Source organism: Ovis aries, chromosome Y (assembly GCF_016772045.2).
Source record: "Ovis aries strain OAR_USU_Benz2616 breed Rambouillet chromosome Y, ARS-UI_Ramb_v3.0, whole genome shotgun sequence".
In the NCBI taxonomy this organism is placed as follows: domain Eukaryota; kingdom Metazoa; phylum Chordata; class Mammalia; order Artiodactyla; family Bovidae; genus Ovis; species Ovis aries.
The window spans coordinates 5868404-5882307 of NC_082741.1; the positions used below are offsets into that span (position 1 = coordinate 5868404).

General features: G+C 47.2%; 1 protein-coding gene across 2 annotated transcripts in view; it reads right to left on the reverse strand.

Annotated features, from left to right (window-relative positions):
- LOC101118853 (anosmin-1) overlaps positions 1-13904 on the reverse strand; it is a 219935-nt gene that overhangs the window by 16883 nt on the left and 189148 nt on the right. The window contains exon 9 of one of the 2 annotated variants that reach the window (XM_060408635.1): positions 9866-10012. The exons of the other annotated variant lie outside the window; for it this stretch is intronic. Within the exon in view, the coding sequence (XP_060264618.1) occupies positions 9866-10012 (147 nt within the window). The remainder of the gene's footprint in view (positions 1-9865; positions 10013-13904) is intronic. 2 annotated transcript variants of the gene reach the window in all.

A 13904-nucleotide genomic window follows, 5' to 3' on the forward strand; every position in this document is an offset into this window, starting at 1 on the left:
TGTGCCCGGATGCAAACTCACTTCTGTACGTGGTGAACCCCTGCGTCCCTCAAGCCCACAAAGCAAATGGAAGCATTTGCTGCTGCCGCTGAAGGAATCAGACTCTTCCTCTTAATGTAAAATCCCATTGGACAGGTGGGTGCCTACTTTGCCACGCTACAGCTGTGTGATGTGCAATTATTACCCATAGCTCCCCCAGGAACCCATGGGTTCCTACAGCGCAGTTCACAGGATCACATACACACATCCCATGGCCCCTCCCACCCTTTAGCTCTGCAAGCGGCCGGCTCTGAGTGCACACCCTGGGTCTCTGGAGACAGACCCCCCCACCTTGGTGAGGATCTCCATGCAAACCCAATGCTTTCCAATCACTTCCCACGGCTGGCTCAGCAGACTCCACATCCTAGATTCCTGCCCCACCTGCATGCTCTCTGCCTTTATTTAACGATGCCTTTGGTTTCTTGTATCTGTGAGGCTCTGGCAGGACAGCCCTCCCCAGGATGGCCTTATGTCCAGAGAGCAGACGGCTCACCTGCAGGCATCCGTGTTCTGTGCAGGCCGGCCAACCCAGAGCCTGCACCCCAGCATCCCCTCAGAGGGGGGACCCTCACCCTCGGGGCCACCAGGTCCACCCTCATCAGCCCCCCAGGGCCAGGGAACTGGGGCAGCCTGTGTCCAGAGCCTGAGCTTCCCTGGTGGCTCAGATGGTAAAGAATCCACCTTCAATTCAGGAGACCCGGGTTCCATCCCTGGGTTGGGAAGATCCCCTGGAGGAGGGCAAGGCAACCCACTCCAGTATTCTTCCCTGGAGAATCCACATGGACAGAGGAGCCTGGCAGGCTACAGACTCGCAAAGAGTCGGACACGACTGAGTGACTAAATCACCACCACTTCCCAGAGCCCACTTTGATGATGCAGACCCACCAACCCTGAGAACGACCAGTGTTTCCTGTCCCCCATCCACAGAAAGCATGGTCAAGGCTCCTGAGCACTGTCTCTGCCTCCTGCCTGACCCTGGAGTCTGCCCGAGAGGCATGGAGGGCCCCCACTTTGGCCGCCAAGAGTCACAAACCATCTTCTCAATGGCAGGTCTCTGTTGATCAGTTGCCTTCCACCAAACACAGTTTACACGAACTGCCTGTCTTTCCCACAGTCCTTGATGGAGTGTTTTCTGACACAACTCGCGGTCCAAGCTTTTCCGAGGCGGGTCAAACAGTGGCCTGCATCTCACATCAAGTCTGCAGCCATCTTGTAACTCGCACAAGTTAGGGTTTTGAAAGTCACCGTGAACACACCATAGCAAATCCTGGGTGGCTGCTCCTTGGCGGAAATGCAGGGTTACTGGATTCTTGTGATGACAGGTATCGTTGTCCGACGATCAGTAAGTAACCTGTTTTAATGTGTTTGTTTTTTTAAAAAACGTACTATATCTCTCTTAAAAGCATTAGTCGTCCCAGTCATGTCTGAGTCTTTGAGATCTCCATGGGCTCACTGTAGCCCGCCATGTTCCTCTGTCTTGTCTGAGCTTCTCCAGGCAAGAGCACTGGAGTGGGTTGCCATTTCCTTCTCCAGGGGAATCTTCTCCACTCCAGGACGGAATCCACGTCTCCCACATTGCAGGGGGATTCTTTACCATCTGAGCCACCAGGGAAACCCAAATCTAATCTAAGAGATATTACAATAATTTATGAACTGAAAGAACTCTAGGGAATGGCCATCTGCTCCAGTGTTCTTGCCTGGAGAATTCCATGGACAGAGAAGCCTGGTGGGTTACAGTCCGTGGGGTTGCAAAGAGTCACACGACTGAGCCACTGACACACACACACACACACACACACACACACACACACACACACACACACACACACACACACACACAGAACTCTAGTTGAAAACATTTTCACAATCCCGAATAGAAGGACAGCAAATGTCTTTTGCCTCCAGCCCCACTGAACTTTAATCCATCGTCATCTCAGAACCCACAAACTTAACCCCTTTTTCACCTTTTTTTGGGCTTCCCTGGTGGCTCAGCTGGTAAAGAATCCGCCTGCAATGTGGGCGACCTGGGTTCACTCCCTGGGTTGGGAAGATCCCCTGCAGAAGGGAAAGCCTACCCACTCCACTATCTTGGCCTGGAGAATCCCATGGGCTGTATAGGCCATGGGGTCGTAGAGAGTTGGACATGACTGAGCGACTTGCAGTGTTACTTTCTGCCCCCTTTTCAGAGCATCCTCACGGGCTCTCAGTGTGACCCCAGCCCCTGACATGTAGCCTCAAGCCTGAATCAGGGGCTCTCCTCTTGCTGTTTCTGGAGGTGGCTCCAGGTTACCACCTCCCTCTCACTGAGCTCACGGTGCCATAGGCTACACCTGCAAGGAGACGGGCCCGCCACCCACCTCCCTGCCAGGTGGGGCATCACCTTCCTCCTGGGGAGCCTTAGGGGGCAGCTCTGCACTCTGGGCCACTTTCACACAGAACAGAACGAGACACACATGGTGTCCACGGTAGGAAAGCAGACCATGCCGACGGTGTGTTCCTGGTTCGAGGGCGGAACTGAGAGGGCAGTGGCGGGTGGGAACGTGGACGCAGGGTCCCTTCCAGCCCAGCACCACGCTCTGCATGAGCATCTCCACCAAGGACCACAAGCACCCCAGGACTGGCGTGTAAACCCCAGTGACTCCACGAATCTGCAAGGACACAGTCCCGTGGGCACACACGATCCACAGCCTGTCTTTCCTTTTCAAATCAGTAGCGTAAGGTAGAGCTTTAAAGACACGCAGCCCACAGCACGTTCATTAAGCCATGTGTGCGTGCTCAGTCGATCAGTCGTGTCCAGCTCTTTGCCACCTCATGGACTGTAGCCCGTCAGGTTCCTCTGTCCAGGGAATTCTCCAGGCAAGAATACTGGAGTGGGTTGCCATGCCCTCCTCCAGGGGATCTTCCTGACCCAGCGATGGAACCTGTACCTCTTACGACTCCTGCATTGGCAGGCGGGTTCTTTACCACTAGCACCACGGGGAAGGCCTCCTTTGAACCAGTCTTCACCTCTTGCTGCAAAGATACTGACTCAGCTGATTCCAGAGCCATCACTCGGTGTGCGTAATGACCACATGCCGGACCACGACTCCAGCACCTCACATGCCATCTTGGGGGGTTCTGACCTCACTTACCCCTTCCCTCTCTGGAAGCCACCCTGGCTCCGCTGGGCCTCTGCCTCAGCACTCCCCAGGGTTCTCCAGTTCCTCTGGGCACTCAGTGTTGGGGTCCTTGGCTGCCTCACCCCGCTTTGTGCGGGCTGTTGAGACGGGTCTCGATTCCTCTTCCCTCCACAGCAGTGGTCCCGGACTTTCATGGTAGTATCAGGGACCTGTTTCGTCCACGGATAGGGGTGGGGGGTGGAGGTGGATGGTTTTAGAGATGATTCAAGTGCATTCCTGCAGAAGGAAGTGGCCACCCACTCCAATACTCTTGCCTGGAAAAATCCCATGGACAGAGGAGCCTGGTAGGCTACAAGTCTATGGGGTCACAAAGAGTCGGGCACGACTGAGCGACTTCACTTTCAGAAGTGGCGCTCCATTTATTGTGTGCTTTCTCTTATTTATTCCATCAGCTCCACCTCCGAGCATCAAGCATTAGATCAGAGGTTCGGGACCGCTGCTCTAGGGGATCTTAAGTTCTTCCCTTACTTAAGAACGTATTCTTAAACTCCAACTTACTCAGGTCCAAGTACAAGTGAACCGTGTTTTACATACAATGGTTGCTTGGAGATACTCAATTGCAGGGATTTCTCTTACTTATAAATAATACTACTACCTGTTTCCATATTACTAGTGGAACCGTGAGACCTGTTTTCTAATTACTGGTAAATTGATCACGGAACCTAGAAGAAAGCAAAGAAAAAAGTGCTTCTGACTGATTCTTATTTTGAATGAACAGAAATGAAAGAGACAGAAAGGAATTTCAAGCAAACATGGTGTCTATAACCATCACTTTCAGTCAACATTGTACTCAAAGTCTCAGCCAGCATTAAGACAGGGCAAAGAAGCAACAATGCGCAAAGCCTGGAAAGGAAAATGTGATTTTCTTATGATTTACTGACAACATGATGATTTTCATAGAAAATGGTGGAAAACAACTAAGCTTCAATTAAAAAAAATTCTTTCTTTTGGGAGAAAAAAAGAGGGAAAGAAAAATAAAGGAACACAGATGCCCTACGCTGGATCCTTACGACAGAAATGAAATCCAAACAAAAGCCAGCTGAGAAGCAAAGATGGAACAATGCCACTCCTGGGATGTAAGGAGGGCACCTGAGTGACCCTGTGTGAGGAGAGCACTCACACAAGACACGGAGCCCAGTGAACCTGAAGGAAACAAAACAATGAACTGAGCATCTCTTAAAGGAAGAACTATTAAGAAACTGAAAAAAAAAAAAAAGTAGAGAAAGACTTAGATAAAACCAGGAAAGACCTGGATAAAACTAGCATAGCCAGCTCCCTTCTCCAGGGGCTCTTCCCAACCCAGGGATCGAACCTGGGTCTCCCGCATTGCAGGCACGTTGTTTACCATCTGAGCCAGTAGTGAAGCCCCAAGTGAAAGTGAAAGTCACTCAGTTGTGTCCGACTCTTTCTGACCCCATGGACTATACAGTCTATGGAATTCTCCAGGCCAGAATACTGGAGTGGGCAGCCTTTCCCTTCTCCAGGGGATCTTCCCAACCCAGGGATTGAATGGGGGTATACTGCATTGCAGGCGGATTCTTTACCAGCAGAGCCACAGGAACAGCCCAAGAATACTGGAGTGGGTAGCCTATCCCTTCTCCAGTGGATCTTCCCTACCCAGGAATCGAACTGGGGTCTCCTGCATTGCAGGCGGATTCTTTACCAACTGAGCCACCAGGCAAGCCCAGTGAAGCCCCAAAGTAAGAACTATCAGGAAAGTGAAAGAAATAAAAGTAGAAAGAAACTGAGATGAAACCAGCACAGGACTCGAATACTCCATACATAAAGGACTCTTGCAGGACAGACTGGCTAAACCACCTGGACCGTGCTTTGGAAAAGAGGAGCCCCATTGCCAATAAACTCACAACAAGCTGTTCAACCCCTGGACGAGCGGCAACATGCTAACACAAACAGCAGCGAGCCATCATGACACATGTTCCAGAAGGGCTGAGCTGAGAAAAAGATGGATTCTCCACTTGGGAGACTGTGTGAAGAAGATCTAAGCCTCCTGGTGGGCGGGTGCATGGTCCAAGCAGTGTGCAAGCAGTGTGCAAGCAGTGTGCAAGACTCTGCTAGGGCTCAACATCCTCTGACCTAAGAGTCTCACCTCTGGGTGTGGGGAATATGTACGCACATGTGTGACTCAGCAAGCGTGTTCACAGGATGTTCACAACGGTGCTGTTCTTTTCCATCTTTAAGATTCTTTGATGTGGATCCTTTGAAAAGTATCGAATTTGCTACAACATCATTTCTGTTTTATGTTTAGTTTTGCTTTTGGCCCCAAGGCATGTGTGATCCTAGCTTCCTGCCCAAGGACGGAACCTGCAACTCCTGCGTTGGAAGGGGATGTCTTGACCACTGGACCGCCAGGGAAGTCCTCCTTCCCAGCCCATCACTGGGGCCCACCAAATCTCCAGCCTCTGTTGACAAGAAGCTTCACAGCTGGAGGTGTCCCGGGGACAAAACGGTGCAGCAAGATGAGTGGATGTATCAGTGCTTCCTGCAGGAGACTCAGTGAGTGTCCCCCATGTACTGTTCACTGCGGGAAGCCAGATGCAGAGCGTTAAGATCCCATCTGGATAAACTCAAGAACAGGGACAACACATGTGCACACTCAGAAGTCAGGATGTTGGCGGTTTACCCCTCTGTGCCTGAAATGCTTTCATCTCCCGTATGTTCACCTTTTCGTTAGATGAGATGCTTACATGTTCGATAATAAAATGTGTTATTTCATTAATACTAATGTCATATGGACGTACAATGCTAATTTTAAATTGGTAAGGACAGTCATCCTCTGATACCCACTGGAGGTTGGGTCCAATCCCAACCTCCAGTGGGTACTCAAGAATCGGACCCCTGCCTTGAATACCAAATTCCAAGGATGGATGCTGGAGTCCCACAGTGAGCTCTTCATACCTGTGGGTTCTGCATCCTCGGGTTCAACCAGCTGCTGACCGTAGACAAGAGTACGGGACTCACAGGCCGGTGAATCCGCAGACACAGAACCCGCTGATGTGGAGAGCTGACTGTACAAGAGATTAAATAAATTCTATCATTTAATGTTAACTTAATATGAATATTAAAACTAATAAATTAATATTAATTCAAATGTTGCAATATGTATACATAATGTTACTTTAGCAATATTGAATGAATTTAAATTAACATACAATAGTAATAAAATACTAAACCTTATTTGTAATGTTATTTTAGCTACAGAATGAATTTGAGCAGCTTAGAAGAAAATTCCAGAATAAGAGCTCCAGCACCAATATCCCCAAATGGCACATGAGCTGATACACTGAGTAAAATAGTGCCTCAGAAAAGAAAGAATTTTGAAAACTAATTCATGAAACAGTTTGCCTAAAATAGATTTTGTGTCTTAAAATGCATAGAAGTGATAATGTGTATGTCAATTATCTCTAAAAGCAGTATTTCAGTAATGCAAAACAAATTCTGTTAGGAAACAAAAGAAAGGAATGAAAGCAATTTGTCTCAAAGATAAAAAGAAAACAGAATCTATTCTAAGGATGAACGTTCACTGTAGTATTAACGATAAAACAAATTCTGAAGGAAGCTAAATGTTTGGCTACAGTGCAATTACCACAACACACCATCAAGGTAACCATTTCAAAATGTTATTAAAAATACTAACAGGATATAAAATGCAAATATATTATTTGAAAATGTGTTCATTTTACACACACACACACACACACACACACACACACACACACACACACACACACACACACACACAAATGGCTTCCCTGGCGGCTCAGCCTGCAATCCAAGAGACCTGGGTTAGATCCCTGGGTCAGGAAGATTCCCTGGGGAAGGGAATGGCAACCTACTCCAGCATTCTTGCCTGGAGAATCCCATGGACACAGGAGCCTGGTGGGCTACAGTCCATGGGGTCAGAAAGAGTCGGACCCCACTGAGAGACTACAGTTCAGTTCAGTTCAGTCACTCAGCCATGTCTGACTCTTTGCGACCCCATGAATCACAACACGACAGGCCTCCCTGTCCGTCACCAACTCCCAGAGTTCACCCAAACTCATGTGCATCAAGTCGGTGATGCCATCCAGCCATCTCATCCTCTGTCATCCCCTTCTCTTCCTGCCCTCAATCCCTCCCAGCATCAGGGTATTTTCCAATGAGTCAACTGTTCGCATCAGGTGGCCAAAGGATTGGAGTTTCAGCCTCAGCATCAGTCCTTCCAATGAACACCCAGGACTGGTCTCCTTTAGAATGGACGGGTTGGATCTCCTTGCAGTCCAAGAGACTCTCAAGAGTCTTTTCCAACAGCACAATTCAAAAGCACCAGTTCAGCACTCAGCTTTCTTCACAGTCCAACTCACATCCATACATGACCACTGGGAAAACCATAGCCTTGACTAGATGGACCTTTGTTGGCAAAGTAATGTCTCTGCTTTTTAATATGCTGTCTAGGTTGGTCATAACTTTCCTTCCAAGGGGTAAGCGTCTTTTAATTTCCTGGCTGCAATCACCATCTGCAGTGATTTTGGAGCCCCTCAAAATAAAGTCTGCCAATGTTTCCACTGTTTCTGAGAGACTACGCATACATATATAATAACTGGGTGAAACACGAGTATAGGAAACTTACGAAAGCAAGTCTACGAAAACGCTATTTCCGTGAAATACTGGGAAGAGAACTGGTTTTTCTCCTGTCTTCCAAATTATCTGCATTATGCACCTTTTTAATAAACAATTATTTTAGAACAGAGCTTTACAGTGCAAAATAACGACTGTTTTGAGTGTTTTAACACAAGGCCAGCTTTCTAGGAAAGAGGTGAAGACAGTTCACTATCCCTGAAATGATGCAAGGTCAGTAGCAGATTTCAGAACGTGATAACACGTTCCTGGGAACCAGGGGCAACCCATTCAAACGTCAGAGCAGCAAGGCATTCGATAAAAGAAGAAAGCGTGCACGTATTTTGTTCGGCTGTTTCCTAAAGAGCAGTAGTGTGGCTTGACGGTGACGTTCGCACAAGCGCCCCGACAGCTCAGAGCTCTTCAGTGCAAACAACAAACATAAAACTCTTAGACAGAAGCAGAGGCAGAACACTCTCTGCAATACATCACAGCAAGATCTTTTTGGATCCACCTCTTAAGAGTAATGAAAATAAAATCAGAAAAGAAACAAACGGGACCTAATGAAACTTGAGAGCATCTGCACAGCAAAGGAAATAATAAGGCAAAAAGACAACCCAGAAATGAGAGAAAGTATTTGCCTATGACTGACGAAGGCTTAATCTACAAAATACACAAGACAGCTCATACGCCTCAATGCCAACAAACAACCCAATCAGAAAATCACAAGACCTAAAAAGACATTTCTCCAAAGACATGCACATGGCTAAGAGCAACGTGAAAGATGCTCAATGTTGCTAATTATTACGGAAAAACAAATCAAAACTACAATGAGTTACTGCCTCACACCAGGCAAAATGGCTCTCATCAACAAATCTGCAAACAATAAATGCTGGAGAGAGTGTAGAGAAAAGGAAACTTGCTTGCACTGTTGGTGGGAATGCAAATTGGCACGGCCACTTCAGAGAACAGTCTGGAAGTTCCTAAGAAAACTAGAAACAGAGTGACCATATGACCCAGCAACCCCACTCCTGGACACATACCTGGAGAAAAGCATCATTTGAAAATGTACGTGCAGCCCACTGCAGCACTGTTTACAACAGTCAAGACGGGGTAGCGACCTCAATGTCCATCGACAGAGGCATCCATGTGGCGTGTGCACACACAATACTGCCCAGCTTCATAAAGAGAAATAAATGCCATGTGCAGTAACATGGGTAGGGAGGTAGAGATGATCACAGAAGGCGAACCAGGGAAAGAAACAGGGTATCACTTCTCTGTGGAATCTAAAAAAAAAATGATCCCGACGAACTTATTTACAAAACAAATAGATTTACAGACTTAGAAAGCAAATTGTCAGTTACCATAGGGGACTGGTGGGGGTCGGGGGGAATAGACTGGGAGACTGGGATGGGCAGGTACACGCTGCTGCTGCTGCTGCTGCTGCTAAGTCGCTTCAGTTGTGTCCGACTCTGTGCGACCCCATAGACGGCAGCCCACCAGGCTCCCCGTCCCTGGGATTCTCCAGGCAAGAACACTGGAGTGGGTTGCCATTTCCTTCTCCAGTGCATGAAAGTGAGAAGTGAAAGGGAAGTACATGTTACTATATTTAAAATAATCAACAGGGACCTACTGTATAGCACAGGGATCTCTGCTTACTGTAATAACCTAAGGCTTCCCTCATAGCTCATTTGGTAAAGAATCTGCCTGCAATGCAGGAGACCTGGCTTTGATTCCTGGGTCAGGAAGATCCCCTGGAGAAGGAAATGGCAACCCACTCCAGTACTCTTGCTTGGAGAATCCCATGGACAGAGGAGCCTGGCAGGCTACAGTCCATGGGGTCGCAAGGAGTCGGACACGACTTAGCGACTAAACCACCACCACCAACAGCTGGAAAAAGAATCAGTCTGTGTATAGGTACAACTGAATCTCTTTGGTGTACACCTGAAACTGTCACAACAGTGTACATCAACTGTACTCCAATATCAGAGTAAAACTCAAAGACAACGATGACTAAGCAAGCATGTGCTCACCTTCGGTCTTCTTCCAGTAGACCTTGACTTGCAGCTGGTTGTCTTGGAAGAACGGAGCCCCGACTTCCAGGAGGCGAGCGGGCCGGCGTCTTTGAAGGGGAGGCTGTGTGTGCATCACACTCTTTCTACTTTTCCCGAGCTGTTCTTCTACAAGAGTGCACAACATTCTGATTTACTGGCTAAAAAGCAACACGGAACCTGATGGCAATCCCAGTGCATCTGATTTCCCTCTGCGATCCTTTCATATTTAGTGCCTGTTTTTTAAAGGAAAATGTAATTCAGCCACAGCTTCCTTCCTGCCCAGGTTGACCACACTTCCCCCTTCATCACAGGCTGTAAATGCAGACCTTAAAGCATGCCGTGTAGATTACACTGAATCCCCAAATTTAGCTTGGTAAGAAGCACATATCCACCAACCTTGATAGATGCTCTGATTTCAGTAATAAGTGGAAATAGTATTTCTCACAATACATGAATTGTTTTTGGCACTTGTGAAGAAAGTCAATGAGATAATACTAAAAGACCATTTACACAGTATACTTGGTGGGTTTTCGCTGAAGGACCAGCATGTTAGATTCCTCCATCTTGAGGGAGACAGGAGAGTTCACATGGCCTAGTAGGAAAGATACCAAAAATTCCCAGCCTCCAGTCTCTCCTTTGGCAGCTCACTGACTTTTAGAAGTTGCATTTATAGAAATAATGTCCTTTTCTGCTTTCAGAATTCCAAGTACTCCTATGAGATATAACATCTCAACCTGTATTGATGATAAACCAGTACGCAATGTAAAAAAGTTCACTTAAAACTGAGCATTTAGAAAACTAAGATCATGGCATCTGGTCCCATCACTTCATGGCAAATAGATGGGGAAACAATAGAAACGGTGACAGACTTCATTTCTGGGGCTCCGAAATCACTGCAGATGGTGACTGCAGCCATGAAATTAAAAGATGCTTGCTCCTTGGAAAAAAAGCTATGACCAACCTAGACAACAGAGACATTACTTTGCCAACAAAGGTCCGTCTAGTCAAGGCTCTGGTTTTTCCAGTGGTCACGTATGGATGTGAGAGTTGGACTATAAAGAAAGCTGAGCACTGAAGAACTGATGCTTTTGAACTGTGGTGTTGGAGAAGACTCTGGAGAGTCCCTTGGACTGCAGGGAGATCCAACCAGTCCATCCTAATGGAAATCCATCCTAAATATTCATTGGAAGGACTGATGCTGAAGCTGAAACTCCAATCCTTTGGCTACCTGATGCGAGAGCTGACTCATTGGAAAAGACCCTGATGCTGGGAAGATGGAAAGCAGGAGGAGAAGGAGACGACAGCGGATGAGATGGTTGGATGGCATCACCAACTGAATGGACATGAGTTTGAGTAAACTCCGGGAGTTGGTGATGGACAGGGAGGCCTAGAGTGCTGCAGTCCACAGGGTCGCAGAGAGTCGGACACAACTGAGTGACTGAACTGACTGTTCTTCAAAGGTAGTAATGCCTAAGTGTGAAATCTGATTTAGATATATGAAAAAAGAGAAGAAAAAAGGATATAAATCAGGAACAGCCAGATGGCAGAGCAGTGTGGGATACGGTGGGGAGAAGGGGGTGGGGCTTCCTGCTCTAGGGAGTCCCCCTCCCAACACGCATTCGCCAAGTCCAGAGCCTTCTGAATCCTGGTGTCCGGGGTTTACAGAGGCTTTATTACACAGACATGACGGATTACATTATTAGCCACCGATGACTGAACTGTACCTCCAGCCACTCTCTCTTCCTCAGACGTGGTGGTAGGAAGTGGAGACAGAAAGTTCCAACCTTCCAGTCGTACCAGTGGGTACGTTCCTTTCATGCCCACCCTGCCCTTAGGTGCTGTCCAAAAAAAATCACCTCATTCACATAAGAAAACACATCTTCATGGCTCTCATTGTTTAGAGAATTCCAAGAGTTTCTGGAGCCGTGTGCCTGGAATGGGCCAACACCAATGTCAGCTTCAAGTCACAATGTCACAGGCTGTGAGAAGCCTTATATCCCAGTCTGCAGACCCCAGCACAGCAAGCCTGGGGCCCAGAGTGGGGGCAGGGTCACAGGGAACCCACAAGACAGGCACCCAAACATGCCCCTTTCCAGATGCCACCGTGGGCTTACAGAATTCCTCTGCTTACACCTAAGGCATTGTTTAAAAAGAATTGAAGGTGTAATGGAATATTACTCAGCCATAAACAGGAATTAAACTCTGCCTTCTTCATAGACATGGAGGGACCTGGAGACTGTCGAAAGTCAGAAAGACAAATGCATTACTGCATGTACGTAGAATATAGAAAAATAGTGTAGATGAACATATTTGCAAAGCAGAAATAGAGACACAGACGTAGAGAACACACCCAAGGATACCAAGGGAGTTAACAGTGCGGTGGGATGAACTGGGAGATAGGAATTTACAGACATACACTAAACTAATGAGAACCTGACTCATTGGAAAAGACCCAGATGCTGGGAAAGATGGAGGGCGGGAGGAGAAGGGGACGACAGAGGATGAGATGGCTGGATGGCATCAACCACTCGATGCGCATGAATGAGTAAGCTCCGGGAGTTGGTGATGGACAGGGAGGCCCGGTGTGCTGCAGTCCATGGCGTCCCAAAGAATTGGACATGACTGAGCGACTGAACCGAAGGTGAATAAGAACCCACTGTATACCACAGAGAACTCTACTCAATGCTCTGTAATGGTCTATATGAGAAGACATCTAAAAGAGGGGATATGTATATACATATAACTGCCTGTGCTGTATAGCAGAAACTAACACCAACGCCGTAAAATCAACTATATTCCAATAAAAAGCTTTTTTAGAAGGTTTAAGGTTTTTCCACAAATCTTAAATTTCTCACAAGCTCACTTGTGCATCTAATTCCTTTAATAACCTGTCATGTTAGGAATTTACTGGCAGATAACCAAGACAGTCCAGCCAGTTGTATAACTTCTCTGTGAATACTGTCCTCCTTCAGCCTGTTATATCCCATGGAAATGCTTAGTTTTCACTACGGACGTAAAAAAGCATATGTATCTCAGGATTGAACGTCTGCTGCTATACTGAATGATTTCAGCGTCAACACGCATGGACACGCCCCCACACACAGAGGACACGCCCCCACACAGAGCACATGCCCCAGAGGACACGCCCCCACACAGAATACACGCCCCGAGAGGACACGCCCCCACACAGAGCACATGCCCCGAGAGGACACGCCCCCACACAGAAGACGCCCTGAGAGGACACGCCCACACACAGAGGACACACAGTCCAATCTCAGCCCTGGAGGTCCTCCCTCCCTCTAAGCGTGTCCTCCACTTCCAGCAGGAAACTAAAATGGAATAAAAGCCATTTCTCCACATTCTGAAAATGTATGAGGTCTGGTTTATACTCTTTAATAGTCCTAAATGTTAAAGAGAATTGAGTGACTAGGCCGTTTCTCCAGATGTTAGAGTTAAGATGAACTCTGGAATATTCTTCCAGCTCCATGAGGTGACTACATCAAGCACTTGGAAACTGTCACCCCTGAAAATGTTCCTCCTGCCTCCCAAGAGAGCAAGTTACGTTTCTATTAAAGACAGGATTATGTCTTTCTTTCCTTCAAGGGACCCCTTTATAAAACTGTGTGAACATGCACCCTTTGCTTTCATAGAAACATTTATCATGAAAACACCTAGTAGCCTGCAGACCTGGAAAAACAGCATTCAAAAGGTAATTTATATGCTGACATTTACAGCACTGCTTCCTATAAAATATGATTTCCCTTACTTAAACTGGAAAGTTGTAATGATTCTTTACTTCTGGTTGGTTCATGAGGAAAACTCATTGTGTTCCTGCCACAGGCACACATGAGTGTTTATGGGATTACACATCAATGTTGGGTTACAAAGCATGTCCTGACACACACTCAGCTGTGTCCTGCCTAATCCTGTGTTAAGACAGTCTCTGCTGGAGGCCACCCTGAAACCCAAGTAACATGTATTATGACTGGTACTTTGCAATATTACTTATTTTTTTAAT